Source organism: Oncorhynchus clarkii, chromosome 22, assembly GCF_045791955.1.
Source record: "Oncorhynchus clarkii lewisi isolate Uvic-CL-2024 chromosome 22, UVic_Ocla_1.0, whole genome shotgun sequence".
Lineage (NCBI taxonomy): Eukaryota > Metazoa > Chordata > Actinopteri > Salmoniformes > Salmonidae > Oncorhynchus > Oncorhynchus clarkii.
In genome coordinates, this window is record NC_092168.1 from 29,349,334 (window position 1) to 29,367,833 (window position 18,500).

Genomic DNA, 18,500 nt, shown 5'->3' on the forward strand with positions numbered 1-18,500 from the left:
GTCTATCTTGGTTGTGTGGTGGTTGTGGTGGATGACTTCCAGAGCTCGTTAACCTTGGGAAGCAGGCCCAGATTCAGCCGAGCCCCTGGGCCCACGTTTTAGGGTATGATCCTCACTTAGAACGCCCCACTCTCTGCCCAATACTGTCCAGCACACACAAACCATGCATGCATACACACACACATGCATTTGAACACTCTGGCTCTCTAACTTCACCATCTCTCTCTCTTTCTCTGTCTGTCTCTCAGAGTCAGGGCTGATGCAGGGTTTTGTGTTACTTTCTGGTCTGATATAGTCAGTGTTACCACAACAACAACAGAGCCTGGGAAATAGTCTTGCCACGATGGAACAGACATGATTCATCCATGTTAACTTTCATTTCAAAAGCAGTCATTACTTTGTGTTGATAGCTGTCTTGTATTGTAAACTCAGCAAAAAAAGAAACGTCCCTTTTCCAGGACCCTGTCTTTCAAAGATAATTTGTAAAAATCCAAATAACTTCACAGATCTTCATTGTAAAAGGTTTAACCTTTCTAGGGCAGGCATTCCGCTAGCGGAACCCCTTGACAACATTCCGCTGAAAAGGCAGCGTGCAAAATTCAAAACATTTTTTTTTAAATATGTAACTTTCACACATTAACAAGTCCAATACAGCAAATGAAAGAAACTTCTTGTTAATCTACCCATCATGTCTGATTTCAAAAAGGCTTTACAGCGAAAGCACAACATATGATTATGTTAGGTCAGAGCCAAGTCAAAAAAACACAAAGCCATTTTTCCAGCCAAAGATAGGAGTCACAAAAAGTAGAAATACTGCTAAAATAAATCACTAACCTTTGATGATCTTCATCAGATGACACTCATAGGACATCATGTTACACAATACATGTATGTTTTGTTCGATAATGTGCATATTTATATCCAAAAATCTCAGTTTACATTGGCGCGTTACGTGCAGTAATGTTTTGATTCCAAAACATCCGGTGATTTGGCAGAAATTCTCATAATAAACATTGATAAAAGATATGTTATTCACAGAATTAAAGATAGACTTCTCCTTAATGCAACCGCTGTGTCAGATTTAAAAAAAAGAAAAGCATAATCTGAGAACAGCGCTCAGAACCCAAAACTGCCAGAGGAATAGCCGCCATTTTGGAATCAACAAAGTTAGAAACAACACCATAAATATTCACTTACCTTTGATGATCTTCATCAGAAGGCACTCCCAGGAATCCCAGTTTGACAATAAATGACTGATTTGTTCCATAAAGTTCCATAAAGTCCATAATTTTGGTCCAAATAGGCACTTGTTGTTAGCGTGTTCAGCCCAGTAATCCATCTTCATGAGGCGCGAGCACTACGTCCAGACGAAAACTCGAAAGATTCCATTACAGGTCGTAGAAACAAGTCAAACGATGTATGGAATCAATCTTTAGGATGTTTTTAACATATATCATCAATAAGGTTCCAACCGGAGAATTCCATTGTCTGAAGAAAAGCACTGGAACGAGAGCTAACTCTGTCGGGGCCGCGCGTCACGAGCCTGAGACACTCTGCCAGACCCATGACTAATTTAGCTCCCATTCCCCCCTCCTTTATAGCAGAAGCCTGAAACAAGTTTCTAAAGACGGTTGACATCTAGTGGAAGCCTTAGGAGGTAAACTCGACCCAATAGACACTGTGTATTCGGTAGGCCAAGCTTTGAAAAACTACAAATCTCAGATTTCCCACTTCCTGGTTGGATCCCTGTTCATCTGCGTGAACGTGCCTTAGGCATAATGCAAGGAGGAATGAGGACTGCAGATGTGGCCAGGGCAATAAATTGCAATGTCCGTATTGTGAGATGCCTAAGACAGCACTACAGGGAGACAGGACAGACAGCGTCCTCGCAGTGGCAGACCACGTGTAACAACACCTGCACAGGATCAGTACATCAGTACATCCGAACATCACACCTGCGGGACAGGTACAGGATGGCAACTGCCCGAGTTACACCAGGAACGCACAATCCCTCCATCAGTGTTCAGACTGTCCGCAATAGACTGAGAGTGGCTGGACAGAGGGCTTGTAGACCTGTTGTAAGGCAGGTCCTCACAAGACACCACCGGCAACAACGTCACCTATGGGCACAAACCCACCGTCGCTGGACCAGACAGGGCTGGTAAAAAGTGCTCTTCACTGACGAGATGCGGTTTTGTCTCACATGGGGTGATGGTCGGGATTAATTTGGAGGTGGAGGGTCCGTCATGGTCTGGGGCGGTGTGTCACAGCATCATTGGACTGAGCTTGTTGTCATTGCAGGCAATCTCAACACTGTGTGTTACAGTGAAGACATCCTCCTCCCTCATGTGGTACCCTTGCTGTAGGCTCATCCTGACATTACCCTCCAGCATACCCTCCATTCTGCTCGTTCTGTGCGTGATTTCCTGCAAGACAGGAATGTCAGTGTTCAGCCATGGCCAGCGTAGAGCCCTGATCTCAATCCCATTGCGCATGTCTGGGACCTGTTGTTAGGGTGAGGTCTGGGGTGAGGTCTAGGGCCATTCCCCCCCAGAAATGTCTGTGAACTTGCAAGCGCCTTGGTGGAAAAGTGGGGTAACATCTCACAGCAAGAACTGGCAAATCTTGTGCAGTCCATGAGGAGGAGATGCACTGCGGTACTTAATGCAGCTGGTGGCCACACCAGATACTGATTGTTACTTTTGATTTTGAACCCCCCCCCCCCCCCCCCTTTGTTCAGGGACACACTATTCCATTTCTGTTACATGTCTGTGGAACTTGTTCAGTTTATGTCTCAGTTGTTGAATCTTATGTTCGTACAAATATTTACACATTATGTGGTTATGTGGTTAATCAAAGACCTATGTTATGCATTTAGCAATCTTTTCAATTCTGGAGAGCTCATTCTAATGCAGCCGGCTGCATGATTTTAGTACATGTGTTGTTGTTGTCGTTAATGTTGTTTTATTTTTAGCAGGAGAACTTGGCCTATGTGTGCATGCGTGCCTGTGTGTTCGTGTGTGTGTGTGTCTCTTCCCTCAGCTGTTTGAGGGTCAGACAGAAGTGTCATTAGTTGACAGTTTAAAACAGTTCTGCTGTGGGAATAACTGATTGACAGTGTGTGAATCAAGGCCATGTATAAAGCCATGTACTATCAGAGGTTAATGGCACGGCCAACCTTGGTCCGCTGCAGGGGGTGTCACTCATCATATTGATACTGCAGCTATGTCTGTGTTTGTAGAAGGGGCTTCTGCTGTGTGTGTGTGTGTGTGTGTGTGTGTGTGTGTGTGTGTGTGTGTGTGTGTGTGTGTGTGTGTGTGTGTGTGTGTGTGTGTGTGTGTGTGTGTGTGTGTGATGTCCTAATTAATCCCATTTGATCTGCGTCGGTGTGGTTTCAGGGCTCCTGTAGGTTAATTTATCAGAAGGAGAAATGGAAAGACTCCATCCACACATACGCGCACGCACACAAACACACACATCAAGGCCTTCAGTACTTCAAGGTGAAGCCCTCAGATTGCTCAGCCTGTGTTACCTTGTTAAATCGATGGGCACTCTGACAACCCCAGAAGTGGAATTCTCCTCTGACTGCGTACCCGGGGATTGTGTGTGTGTGTGTGTGTGGTACCATCGGTTAAAGGCTGAGAGGGATTTGAAAGGCCATTTGTCCCTGAGGCGTACAGGCTTTAGGATCGGACTGCAGGGAGAGAGGGAGGACAGAGTGTAGGAGAAGAAAGGGAGAGAATAGAGGGAGCTTTTTTCTCATTACTGCTTTCAATGTACTTCATTTTCCTAGTATTTCTGGATATAAATCAGTAGAGATTAATTTCATCAGGTCAACAGATTGTGTTTGCTTGTCTAAGCCATTGTCCATTGACTGTGTAACAAATGTCCTGCCATTTGATGTCATCTTTCTTTCTCTTTTGTGAATTTGCTATATCTGTGTCTGTTATCCTGCCATATAAAGTATAACCATATATATGTGTCTGTTATCCTGCCATATAAAGTATAACCATATATCTGTGTCTGTTATCCTGCCATATAAAGTATAACCATATATATGTGTCTGTTATCCTGCCATATACAGTATAACCATATTTCAGTGTCTGTTATCCTGCCATATACAGTATAAACATATTTTAGTGTCTGTTATCCTGCCATATACAGTATAACCATATTTCAGTGTCTGTTATCCTGCCATATACAGTATAACCATATTTCAGTGTCTGTTATCCTGCCATATACAGTATAACCATATCTGTGTCTTTTATCCTGCCATATACAGTATAACCATATCCCTGTGTCTGTTATCCTGCCATATACAGTATAACCATATCGATGTCTGTTATCCTGCCATATACAGTATAACCATATCCCTGTGTCTGTTATCCTGTCATATACAGTATAACCATATATCTGTGTGTCTATTATCCTGCCATATACAGTATAACCATATATCTGTGTCTGTTATCCTGTCATATACAGTATAACCATATCTCTGTGTCTGTTATCCTGCCATATACAGTATAACCATATATCTGTGTCTGTTATCCTGCCATATACGGTATAACTATATCTCTGTGTCTTATCCTGACACGTATAACCATTTATCTGTCTGTAATCCTGACATCTACAGTATAACCATATCTCTGTGTCTTATCCTGACATCTACAGTATAACCATATCTCTGTGTCTTATCCTGACATCTACAGTATAACTATATCTCTGTGTCTTATCCTGACATCTACAGTATAACTATATCTCTGTGTCTTATCCTGACACGTATAACCATTTATCTGTCTGTAATCCTGACATCTACAGTATAACCATATCTTTGTGTCTAATCCTGACATATACAGTATAACCATATCTCTGTGTCTTATCCTGACCATTTTTCTGTCTGTAATCCTGACATCTACAGTATAACTATATCTCTGTGTCTTATCCTGAGCATTTATCTGTCTGTAATCCTGACATCTACAGTATAACTATATCTCTATGTCTTATCCTGACCATTTATCTGTCTGTAATCCTGACATATACATATATATACCATATATCCCTCTTTCTCTCCACAGCGTGTCGACCAGGCTTCTACAAGGCGTTTACGGGGAACATCAAGTGTTCCAAGTGTCCCCCTCACAGTTTCAGCTATGGAGAGGCGGCTGCTGTCTGCCACTGTGAGAAGGCTTTCTACAGAGCTGAGAGAGACCCACCCACTATGGCCTGCACACGTGAGTATCATCAATCAATCAATCAGGCAATGTCGTAATTGTCCCAGCAGCAGTCAATACACTCAGGGAGAGTACAGTACAGACATATAGTGTTATATACTCTTGAAGAGTACAGTACAGGCATACAGTGTTATATACTCTTAGAGTACACTACAGGCATATAGTGTTATATACTCTTGGATAGTACATTACAGGCATGTAGTGTTATATACTCTTGGAGAGTACAGTACAGGCATGTAGTGTTATATACTCTTGGAGAGTACAGTACAGGCATATAGTGTTATATACTCTTGGAGAGTACAGTACAGGCATATAGTGTTATATACTCTTGGAGAGTACAGTACAGGCATGTAGTGTTATATGAGAGAGAGCAGATGAGGAGGAGGGCAGGAAAGAGGGATGGAGAAGAGGAGGAGGAGGGCAGGAGAGGGGGATTGGGAGCGGGGAAGGTAGGAGGAGAACAGGAGGGGATTGGGAGCAGGGAAGGGAGGAGGACAGGAGAGGGGGATTGGGAGCAGGGAAGGGTAGAGGAAGGTAGGAGGAGGACAGGAGAGGGGGATTGTGAGTGGGGTTAGGCAGGAGAGGGCTCCAGCCTATTGTGCAGACAGACAGAAAGCTTGGCAGAACTGGAGGGTTTAAATCCCCAAGGCCTTTTAACACTGCCCCTCTGACAGCTGGCAGACTGCTCTGTGCAGCACAATACAGACACACACACAATACCTGCACACACATACAATGCCTGCACACATCTACTCAATACCTGCATGCACCTACTCTCACAATACCTCTCCCAGAATAACTTCACACACAATGGAGAAGCAGTCACCTTGATGGTAAGCTGTCTGTAGTAGATAGTAGATGTTTGTCAAAGTGAACAATGGTATCAAAGTAGACATGGCGTTATAATAGCAAGGTTTTGTTTTTTAGCCTTGTTAAAGTGGATCTGATAGCGTTTTAGCAACATGAAATATTATTACAATCTGTTCATATACACCCCCAGGAAGATCATGGCACCGTTTTCTGACAAGTGACCACTTAGAATGGTCATTTTCACGTTTCATAAATTCATAGAATGTTTGGAAATGACGTAGAGTAAGGTATTTGTGAAAATTCTATAGCAGTATAGAGTGGGAAAGCGGGCGTGGATTTGAACAACTAACAGACTGCAGTAATTAAAACCTAATATAAACATCTGTCTTATCCAAGACCGGAATCTATGCAGACTGGTGCACCATAGCCAATCAGAGCTACAGTAGGCCTATATGCAGATAATCCATTTGTCACACAGACCTGTCATCATTCACTTTGAACAAGACTGTGTGTTTACAGGCAGGAGCAACAGTAAGACGTTAGACCATTTGAACGCATTCACCAAGATCTCCAAAATACACATCAATGGATTTCTGCAAATATGTAAATGTGTCCTCTTACGTTTGGGAACTTTACAGTCCTATTGATCAAACAACCATAAAAAGGAAGGCTATCTCTCACTCAGTTATGCACATCAACAACAGCAATATCAACAACTAATGCTAGCCAGAGTGAGATGAGCTAAAATCTAATGAGGGAACATTAGATAAACACTCAAACTTTTTCAGCTACTTGGCCATCGAAATTGCACTGATAAACAATGGTGAGTAGTAGCCTGCTCGTCTCACGCTTTGACAACTGAATGGGAACTTGCCTGCCCGCACATTTGATCAATGCCAAATACATTTGATTGACGACTAAGGGTGTGTTTGTAAATTGCCTTCAGTATGTCAGAGTGCACTCTGGGTTGTTCGTAAATTGAGAGCACACTGCACTATTTGCACTGGACGCGCAGGCCGAGGAGTAAGGTTGATCTGAGCATTCCTCACAATGGCAGTCAAACACCCAAGCTAACTGTCTAAAGCTGGCTAGCTTCCTAGCTACTTCTAGACACAAATGAGAGAACACCTCATTCTGACCATTTTATTCGCACTTGCAGAGCTGGTTAGGCTGTTTGCATGTTATCTAGACTGTGCTGTTGGTAACAATTGACAGGGGTCATATTCGGCGGTGTTGCGTGTTTCGTAAATTCATCAGTTATCCTTCACTCTTAGATGAGAGTGCTCTGAATTTGGATTAGATAGCCAGAGTGAATTTACGATCGCACAAGATATGCTAACTGGATAACAGTCGTTAAAGTTCAATAAAGCTAGCTAGCTAGCTAGCAAAGTGATTAATATGTATTGCTTGCTAACCAAATGACACCTGCATCTCTAGCTGTAACAACCAAAAAACCCAGCAGCTAGCTAGCAAACATTAGCCTCCACGTTTTTAGCTTGCTAAATGAATAGATACATGAATAGTTACGCTAGCCACATTATGACTGACTTGTGATCATTGCCCTTTCCTGTTTGATTATATTGACATTCCCAGCCTTAGTTACAATATTGAGTCATTGAAATGTGAAACAGTGCATCCCGAATGGGTGGAGGCAACAAACAATGTATCAGGCCAGCTGTGATTTACAACCTGATATTTTTTGGGACTACAAACAAATGTATTGGTGAATTATATTCATCATGCTTTGAACTGCATCCATCTGTTCTCCCAACAATGTCTTACTGTACGTCATGGAATGTTGAGTCAAATAGAACCCATTTTTAAACCTCTTATAAAGTTAGTTTTGTAGTATGAACTGGGAATTTAATATTTTTGATTGATGTGACTGTCTGTTTGTTTATTATCTGCAAAGTAGTTAAAACACTGTCTGTTCCACTTAAAGTGCAATAACATTTGCCTGTTCCCTTTCAATGTGTGCTATACTTTTTATTTGGACTCATACCACCACAAACTACAGAGATGTTGAGGCAGAAACATCATCAATCAACACGAAGCTCTCTCTCTCTATTCCAGGTCCCCCCTCCCCTCCTCGTAACGTGGTCTTCAACCTGAATGACACCTGTCTACAGTTGGAGTGGTCTCCTCCCAGCGACATGGGTGGTCGCAGGGACCTGACCTATAACGTGCTATGTAAGCGATGCGGCCCAGAGCCCGACCAATGCCAGCTTTGTGGGGAAGAGCTTCGCTTTGTGCCCCGCCCCCAGGGCCTGACTAACACCACGGTAACGGTGATGGACTTCTCTGCTCACGCCAACTACACCTTTGAGATTGAGTCACTGAATGGAGTGTCTAAGATGATTAACTACCCAAGACCTGTGGCCGCCATTACTGTCTCCACCGACCAGGGCGGTGAGTACACCTATACACTGACCTCTGACCCCCTTAACCCTGAACCTGTCAGACATCACTGTCTCCACCGACCAGGGCTGTGAGTACACCTATACACTGACCTCTATCCCCCTTAACCATGAACCTGTCAGACATCACTGTCTCCACCGACCAGGGCTGTGAGTACACCTATACACTGACCTCTGACCCCCTTAACCCTAAACATCTCAGACATCACTGTCTCCACCGACCAAGGCTGTGAGTACACCTTTACACTGACCTCTGACCCCCTTAACCCTGAACCTGTCAGACATCACTGTCTCCACCGACCAGGGCTGTGAGTACACCTATACACTGACCTCTGACCCCCTTAACCCTGAACCTGTAATACATCACTGTCTCCACCGACCAAGGCTGTGAGTACACCCATACACTGACCTCTGACCGTGACTTCTTACCCTTAAACCCTCTGACTAGGTTGTCCAATTAAAATGCATATTTTACCAATATATGTTAATTTTGTGTCTAATCCTCTAAAACCAATGGTCCAAACCTCATGTCTCTAGCATAATCCGTCCAAAGGTTATTGGAGTTTTTACCCCTGTAGGATGGCCAGAATTAGGGTGACTAAATCAAGAGAAAAAAGTGGTAAAAAATCTGGAAAATTGCATTGTGTTAGCTAGGCTGGATCCTGTGCAAGAATGAAGGCTACTGACTGTCTAAAAGGCTCACTTTCCCCATTGAACTCATCTTTCTCTTTGAATCGGCGGGACATAAAACAATATAGAGGTCAAATGGATATCGATTATGACACATGACATATAGTATTTTCATATTTTAGTGTACGCTTTTGATATTCATTCTCACAAAAACAAGCATATCTCTGTGAAATGTCAACGGAGCGTATACCAACCTTTTTATTTTCAAAGCCTTTTACATTTCATTCAGCTGCGTCATGCTAATTTAGCTTTTTGCAACCCGGTGCAACAACTTTGAAGACGACTACCACAAAACGGTAAATCCTCATAAGTTGTTACGAGCAACCTGCACTGCTATTTCAACCGAGCTCGGTGCGTATTATCAGATGTTTTAGGTTACCAAATCCAACTTTGTGGATATGATGTTAATGATATGTCAGAGAAAGAGCCCACTGAATGATTCAGAACATAATAATTTGTCCTTGTAAAATGTGTTTTATAACATAATTGAAATGTCATCACCAAAGCACTCTGGCCAGAGTGGGTGGACAACCTACTTTAACCCCTAAACCCCTTAACCCTGAACCGTGGCGCCACGGCCGCCATTACAGTCACCACCGACCAGGGCGGTGAGTACACTCACACCAATGCACACATACACTGTCACACACACTCTCAATGCACAGTGTACAGTCTCTCTGTAAAGCATTATGCACAATATGTCCTCTGCGTGATAAAATGGCTATAGTTCTCATCTATCGATGTACGATATATCGGTGAACATATCTGAATCGGCCGATATTACCTAAAAATGCCAACATCTGTATCGGCCCGATATCTAGTTTAACGCCGATGATAAAAAACGATGTCAAAGCCGACGTGCATACCTATATAACGTAGGTAGATGAGGTACATACCTATATAACGTAGGTACATGAGGTGCATACCTATATAACGTAGGTAGATGAGGTGCATACCTATATAACGTAGGTAGATGAGGTGCATACCTATATAACGTAGGTAGATGAGGTACATACCTATATAACGTAGGTACATGAGGTGCATACCTATATAACGTAGGTAGATGAGGTGCATACCTATATAACGTAGGTAGATGAGGTGCATACCTATATAACGTAGGTAGATGAGGTGCATACCTATATAACGTAGGTAGATGAGGTGCATACCTATATAACGTAGGTAGATGAGGTACATACCTATATAACGTAGGTAGATGAGGTACATACCTAAATAACGTAGAACGTTTTATGTGACGTAATGACGCCACATAAAATGTTGACAAACACGTGTAACACAGCATTCCTAACCTAGCCCACAATGTCTGCTGAGTGGATTGAGCAGTCAACAAGTCGAGCAGTGATTTGAAAGAGTAAGACCATTTCTGTGAGATGCCTCAAAGGTGAAATCCATTAATGCCAAGATAATGGAATTCATTGCCCTTGACAATCAACCGTTCTGTCGTGGATGATGTTGGCTTTCGCCGACTGGTTGAGCACCGGCACACACTACCAAGTGCGCTATTTTTCAGATGTTGCTAGCTACGAAAACAGATGTCGTGTTGCTATGTTTTTGGAGAAGAACATTGTTTGCATCCATGAGCTAGCTTTTTTTATGACCAGCACAATAGGTGTGTGATCATAACATACGTATCGATGAATTGTTGTGACATGTGAAATACGAGTAACATGCTGACCAGACCGGACGCGTGCGCGAGCGTCTCAAAATAAATGTAGAAATCCATGTTATTCAATTATTGCACCCACACTGCTCGCGCGCGACAACGAGCGTCTGCGATGCCAAGGGCTAAAATATAACTCCTTTCTATTTCTGACACAGATCGCACTGCAAGTCCTGCCTCTCCCATATCCTCATTGGTTTATAGAAGCATATACCCACGTGCCATCTCCTCATTGGTTATACCCACGTGGGTGATTGAAAGATTAACTATTTTGCCGGTTGTCGTGGTAATACTATGAAAGTTTAGATGCCGATCACCATATAAGTTCAAAGAAGAAAAAGCCTGGAAGGAGGAGAGATGACTAGAAACGATTTGGTTGACTGTTTTATGTGTGGATTAATTGTCGGAGTAGAGGACCTTTGGGCATATCAGGTAAAATAACAACTCAATGTTTCTATCCCAGGACAGATTAGCTAGCAACAGCAAGCTAGCTAAATAGGACAAATTAGCTAGCAAGTGCAAGCTAGCAAGCTAAATTGCAATCAATGTTTAATGCTTTTCGACCTGTCCCCAAATTAATGTAATTGGTTCAGAGTTTGTTTTGATATTTTAACCTGCGTGTCGTGATCGCGTTTGGTGTAGGGGGACAAAATCAATTCATGCACGATAGCGCACGGGCGCAGCCGGTTTGGGTTCCGTGTAATTGTGTAATAACTACATGTCAAATAAGCTGGTTGACCGATCAGGACCTGAATATGACTTCACATAATAATTGAACGCGTTCATAAATTTTTTACGTAGTTATTACACATTGATTACACTCACTCGTATTCCATATGTCACAACGATTCATCGATATATATGCTATGATGCTGGTAAAGTTGTCTCGCGCACCTATTGTGCTGGTCATAAAAAAAGCTAGATAGCTCATGGATGCAAACAAAAATGTCATGTCGGTGCATCACTATTCTCATCTGTACGAATTACATTTTTTGAATGAATACAATTTTATTTTCGTGTCTAATCGCCAATTGGCAACCCGTCCCTTATGGGATTCATTGACACATAAACATACATTACAATAATTCACTATGGTAATTAAGATGATAAATCTCCTTCAGGTACTCTCTGCATTGCATAAAAATAGGGGAAAAAAATCCAAAAAACAATCAAGACATAATAGTAAATCATTAGCTAACTGTGTTCTCTCTCTCTCTCTCTCTCTCTCTCTCTCTCTCTCTCTCTCTCTCTCTCTCTCTCTCTCTCTCTCTCTCTCTCTCTCTCTCTCTCTCTCTCTCTCTCTCTCTCTCTCTCTCTCTCTCTCTCTCTCTCTCTCTCTCTCTCTCTCTCTCTCTCTCTCTCTCTCTCTCTCTCTCTCTCTCTCTCTCTCTCTCTGTGTGTGTGTGTCCTTGAGGGTGTGTGAATGTGTCTGCTAGATGTAATCTATTATTCTATTACACACAGGACACAGTGGCGTCCACAGACAGACAGTCCTGCAGGTCATTCTGGGTAATATCCCCTCTGTCATTTCATTACCAGACACAGGCAGGCTGGCTTTTATCTGACAAGCAGACTACTGTAGCAGGCTAGCTCAGTGCAGTAGCACGGTTACCTTTAGTATAGCTTTCATCTTCAGACGTCACTCTCATCTCACTTTTACTTTGCAGATAGGTCCTGGAGTTTTCTTCGTTTTTGTTGCATCATTTGTGTAAACACACTTTCTATCTCTTCCTCTTAGTCTTCCTTCTATCTGACACACAGTCTGTCCCTCTCACACTCTCTATCTCTTCCTCTTAGTCTTCCTTCTCTCTGGCACACAGTCTGTCCCTCTCACAATCTCTTTTTTCCATTTCTCTCTCTCTCCCGCTCTCACACACATCCACCCACAGTGTGTGGAGATTTCTAAGGAATAGGGATTACCAGTGGGGTGCCTTGGCCCTGAGTAAATCCCATCACATTTGGAGAAGAAGAGAAGAGTCTGGGGAAATGATGTGGATTAACAGGCTGCTACCAGGAGCCTGGCTCTGCCCCTATCTGTCTGATTGACTATTTTACTATCTCTGTAAGGACTCAGAGGATCGCTACAGCTCACACTGACACACACACACACACAGATACACACCATAAGAAATTGAGAACTGGAGAACATGACAGGTCTTTTATACCGTGGCGAATCCTGAAAATATCACACAGTGAACACGTCAATAGGTTTTATTATGCTTTTATTTGACATCAAACTACCATTCAGTGGTGTGAAGTACTTTAGTAAAAATACTTTAAAGTACAACTTGGGTAGTTCTGTACTGTTACTATTTATATTTTTGACTGCTTTTACTTGACTACATTCCTAAAGTAAATCATGTACTTTTAACTCCATACATTTTCCCTGACACCCGGAAGTACTAGTTACATTCTGAATGTTTAACAGGACAGGAAATGGTCCAGTTCACACACTTATCAGGAGAACATCCCTGCTCATCCCAACTGCCTCTGATTTGACGATCTCACTAAATGCTTAATTTGTAAATTATGCCCCTGACTATCCGTAAATTTAAAAAACAAGAAAATGATGTATACTTTTACTTTTGATACTTAAGTATATTTAAAATCAAATACTTTGACTTTTACTCAAGTGTCATTTTACTGGGTGACTTTCACTTTTACGTGAGTCATTTTCTGTTAAGGCATCTACTTTTAGTCAAGTATGACAATTGGGTCCTTTTCCCACACCTGCTTCCATTGAAGACATGCAGCTTTGCCTCTGTGTTGTCAATGTGGTGATGTATTTTGAAGGAGAGATGTCTGGTTTTGATGAGACTACCTCTGCAATACTGGTTGGAGACTCAAAACCACAAAAGCACCCACACACAGTTCCTCACGCCCAGTGAGCTAATGAACAGGAGTTGCTATGAACAGTTAACCTCGCATGTCCTCCCTGAGCCCAGGCAGTATGGCCGCCCTGCCCCACCAGGTATCCCAGAGGCCTGTGGGAGCCCCCTACCAGGTGACTGGGTCATGCCTGGTGGAACACGGGACACCGCTGGGAGGAAGGGTGGGGGCCAGCTGTCAGTCGCCACGGCAGCAGAGTGTGATTGACGCGTCGGGGGAGTTGCGGTGGAGAGGAAGTGGAAAGTTAATTGAATGTTGGGAGAAGTGAAGTGAAAGACTAAACCCAAGAGAGAGAAAGTGAGAACGACGGAGGGATGATATAAACGTCTGGAGAGGTGAGAGAGAGTGAGAGAGACAGATTGAAGGACAGGGAGAGAGAGGGCAAAAGGGAGTAGACAGGAAATGAAAGTATGTGGGCGAGGTAAAGGAGGGTGGAGAGGGGAAGACAGAGGTAGATGGAGAGGAAGACTTGTGGAAGGAGGAGACAGATGGAGGAGTGGAGAGAGGGCTAGAGGAAGGAGGAGACAGATGGAGGAGTGGAGAGAGGGCTAGAGGAAGGAGGAGACAGATGGAGGAGTGGAGAGAGGGCTAGAGGAAGGAGGAGACAGATGGTGGAGTGGAGAGAGGGCTAGAGGAAGGAGGAGACAGATGGAGGAGTGGAGAGAGGGTTAGAGGAAGGAGGAGACAGATGGAGGAGTGGAGAGAGGGCTAGAGGAAGGAGGAGACAGATGGAGGAGTGGAGAGAGGGCTAGAGGAAGGAGGAGAGATGGAGGAGTGGAGAGAGGGCTAGAGGAAGGAGGAGACAGATGGAGGAGTGGAGAGAGAGCTAGAGGAAGGAGGAGACAGATGGAGGAGTGGAGAGAGGGCTAGAGGAAGGAGGAGACAGATGGAGGAGTGGAGAGAGGGCTAGAGGAAGGAGGAGACAGATGGAGGAGTGGAGAGAAGGCTAGAGGAAGGAGGAGACAGATGGAGGAGTGGAGAGAGGGCTATAGGAAGGAGGAGAGATGGAGGAGTGGAGAGAGGGCTAGAGGAAAGAGGAGACAGATGGAGGAGTGGAGAGAGGGCTAGAGGAAGGAGGAGACAGATGGAGGAGTGGAGAGAGGGCTAGAGGAAGGAGGAGACAGATGGAGGAGTGGAGAGAGGGCTAGAGGAAGGAGGAGACAGATGGAGGAGTGGAGAGAGGGCTAGAGGAAGGAGGAGACAGATGGAGGAGTGGAGAAAGGGCTAGAGGAAGGATGAGATAGATGGAGGAGTGGAGAGAGGGCTAGAGGAAGGAGGAGACAGATGGAGGAGTGGAGAGAGGGCTATAGGAAGGAGGAGAGATGGAGGAGTGGAGAGAGGGCTAGAGGAAAGAGGAGACAGATGGAGGAGTGGAGAGAGGGCTAGAGGAAGGAGGAGACAGATGGAGGAGTGGAGAGAGGGCTAGAGGAAGGAGGAGACAGATGGAGGAGTGGAGAGAGGGCTAGAGGAAGGAGGAGACAGATGGAGGAGTGGAGAGAGGGCTAGAGGAAGGAGGAGACAGATGGAGGAGTGGAGAAAGGGCTAGAGGAAGGAGGAGCATGAGGAGATGCCCTAGAAACAGGGGAGTTTCTTTAATCAGGGGAAGCAGCTGGCTAATCGTGTGTTTCACCAAAGCAATCAGAGAGGGAGGGAGAGGGACAGAGGGAGTGAGAGACAGAAAGAGAGAGAGAGAGAGAGAGAGAGAGAGAGAGAGGCTGCTCTTCTCCAGTAGGAATATATTAGTAGCACCATGCTGAAGGAACTTCACTTTAATCATGTCCTCTCCCAGTTAAAGAGGAGATAAAGTGTTGTGAGCATGTCTGTTAATATCAAACATGCTACATGGTAACCTTTCAGTAGTTGCTAGAGGTCTGCTCATTCACTGATAATGACTCTCCCTCTGGCTCAGGCTAGTTGTCTGTGTCTTTACACTATATTAGACTTATCGTTTCTCCTCCTCTTCCTCAACTTTCCTCCCCTTCCTCACCTCTCATCCCTTTCCACTCCTCACATCCCTTTCCTCTCCTCTCATCCCTTTCCTCTCATCCCTTTTCTCTCCTCTCATCCCTCTCCTTCCTTTCCTCTCCTTCCTCTCCTCTCCTTCCTCTCCTCTCCTTCCTTTCCTCTCCTCTCATTCCTCTTCTCTCCTTCCTCTTCTCTCCTTCCTCTTCTCTCCTTCCTCTCCTCTCCTTCCTCTTCTCTCCTCCCTTTCCTCTCCTTCCTCTTCTCTCCTCCCTTTCCTCTCCTCTCCTGCCTCTTCTCTCCTCCCTTTCCCCTCCTTCCTCTCCTTCCTCTTCTCTCCTTCCTTTCCTCTCCTCTCCTTCCTCTTCTCTTCTCCCTTTCCCTCCTTCCTCTCCTCCCTTCCTCTCCTCCCTTTCCCCTCCTCCCTTTCCCCTCCTCCCTTCTCCCTCCTCCTCCCTCTCCTCTCCTTCCTCTTCTCTCCTCCCTTTCTCCTTCCTTCCTCTCCTTCCTCTTCTCTTCTCCCTTTCCCCTCCTTCCTCTCCTTCCTCTTCTCTCCTTCCTTTCCCCTCCTTCCTCTCCTTCCTCTCCTCTCCTCCCTTTCTTCTCCTTCCTCTCCTCCCTTCCTCTCCTCTCCTCCCTTTCCCCTCCTTCCTCTCCTTCCTCTTCTCTCCTGTACCAGTAGTCTAATCTCCTCTCCTTCCTCTCCTCTCCTCTCCTTCCTCTCCTCTCCTTCCTCTTCTCTCCTGTACCAGTAGTCTAATCTCCAGTACCTTCGGCAGGTGCATGCATTAGGCCATATACACCGTACCTGGTTCATGTTGAGTGTTTAATAAAGGTGAGGGATGTGTTTGTAAATGGTGTGTACTGTGTGACCACAGGCAGGTAGTGTAGTGTGGTGTGCTGTAGGGCAGGAGTGTGGCCTTGCTGGAGGGAGAGTGGTAGTAAATACAGGCCAACTCAGTGCTCTGTTATTAGCCTGTGATTTATACTGCTGTGGCTTACAGAGAGCCCTTGGCACCACCACCCCACCACAGCCCTGTAACCACCTCTATTACAGGTGTGTGCGTGTGTGCGTGCGTGTGTGCTAGTGGGACAAGGCTCATAGGGATGTCCATACGACCTTTCACAGCCAGGGTCATCTTCATCATCACTGACACACACACACTTGTCTTCTTTATAGCCCCTATACAGGGAGATACGCAGCGGCAATAGGATCGGATAAATGCATTTGACAGCTCGCACATTTCTGTACTGATTTATCAGAGTATTTATCCTAGTAATGCCTCTGTTTTCTCACGCTCTCTCTCCTGCTTTCTATCTCTCTTTCTCTCCTTCTGCTTTCTCTCTCTCTCTTTTTGCTTTCTCTCTCGCGCTCCTTCTGCTTTCTCCCTCTCTCCCCTTCTGCTTTCTCTCTCTCTTTCCTGCTTTCTATCGCTCCCCTCTCTCTCTCCTTCTGCTTTCTCTCTCTCTCCTTCTGCTTTCTATCTCTATATCCTGTTTCTATCTCTCTCTCTCCTTCTGCTTTCTATCTCTCTCTCCTTCTGCTTTCTCTCTCTCTCTCCTGCTTTCTATCGCTCCCCTCTCTCTCCTTCTGCTTTCTCTCTCTCTCTCTCCTTCTGCTTTCTCTCCTTCTGCTTTCTCTCTCCTTCTGCTTTCTCTCTCTCTCTCCTACTGCTTTCTATCTCTCTCTCCTTCTGCTTTCTCTCTCTCTCCTGCTTTCTATCGCTCCCCTCTCTCTCTCCTTCTGCTTTCTCTCTCTCTCTCTCTTTCTGCTTTCTCTCTCTCCTTCTGCTTTCTCTCTCTCTCTCCTTCTGCTTTATTTCGCTCTCTCCTTCTGCTTTTTCTCTCTCTCCTTCTGCTTTCTCTCTCTCTCTCTCCTGCTTTCTCTCTCTCTCTCTCCTGCTTTCTTTCGCTCTCTCTCTGTCCTTCTGCTTTCTATCTCTCTCTCCTTCTGCTTTCTATCTCTCTCCTTCTGCTTTCTCTCTCTCTCCTTCTGCTTTCTCTCTCTCTCTCTCCTTCTGCTTTCTCTCTCTCTCCTTCTGCTTTCTCTCTCTCTCTCTCCTTCTGCTTTCTCTCTCTCTCCTGCTTTCTATCGCTGCTCTCTCTCTCCTTCTGCTTTCTCTCTCTCTCTCTCTCCTTCTGCTTTCTATCTCTCTCTCCTGCTTTCTATCTCTCTCTCCTTCTGCTTTCTCTCTCTCTCTCCTGCTTTCTATCGCTCCCCTCTCTCTCTCCTTCTGCTTTCTTTATCTCTCCTGCTTTCTCCCTCCTGCTTTCTATCTCTCTCTGTCCTTCTGCTTTCTCTCTCTCTCGCTCTCCTTCTGCTTTCTCTCTCTCTGTCCTGCTTTCTCTCTCTCTCTCTGCTTTCTATCTCTCGCTTTCTCATTCTGCTTTTCTTTCTCTCTCTCTCTCTCTCTCTCTCTCTCTCTCTCTCTCTCTCTCTGTCTCTCTCCTTCTGCTGTCTCTCTCTCTCTCTCTCTCTCCTTCTGCTCTCTCTCTCTCTCTCTCTCTCTCTCTCTCTCTCTCTCTCTCTCTCTCTCTCTCTCTCTCTCTCTCTCGCTCTCTCTCTCTCTCTCTCTCTCTCTCTGCCTTCTCTCTCTCTCTCTCTCTCTCTCTCTCTCTCTCCTTCTGCTTTCTCTCTCTCTCCTGCTTTCTCTCTCTCCTTTCTTTCTCTTCCCCCCTCTCAGGACATATCCATCTTTTAATGGTGTGTGTTTGTCATAGTAGATAGTGTCAGTGCATGTCATTATATTTCAGATAAATATGTGTAGATTTATTAGGGCTGTTTTTCACCAGATGAAGAAAGACCAATGACATACTGTATAC

General features: G+C 44.7%; 1 protein-coding gene across 1 annotated transcript in view; it reads left to right on the plus strand.

Moving 5' to 3' along the window:
• The window catches only part of LOC139380743 (ephrin type-A receptor 6-like), a 193,992-nt gene that overhangs the window by 114,289 nt on the left and 61,203 nt on the right, over window positions 1-18,500 (plus strand). The window contains exons 6-7 of the mRNA XM_071123725.1: window positions 5,076-5,231; window positions 8,115-8,454. Coding sequence (XP_070979826.1) covers window positions 5,076-5,231; window positions 8,115-8,454 — 496 coding nt within the window. The remainder of the gene's footprint in view (window positions 1-5,075; window positions 5,232-8,114; window positions 8,455-18,500) is intronic.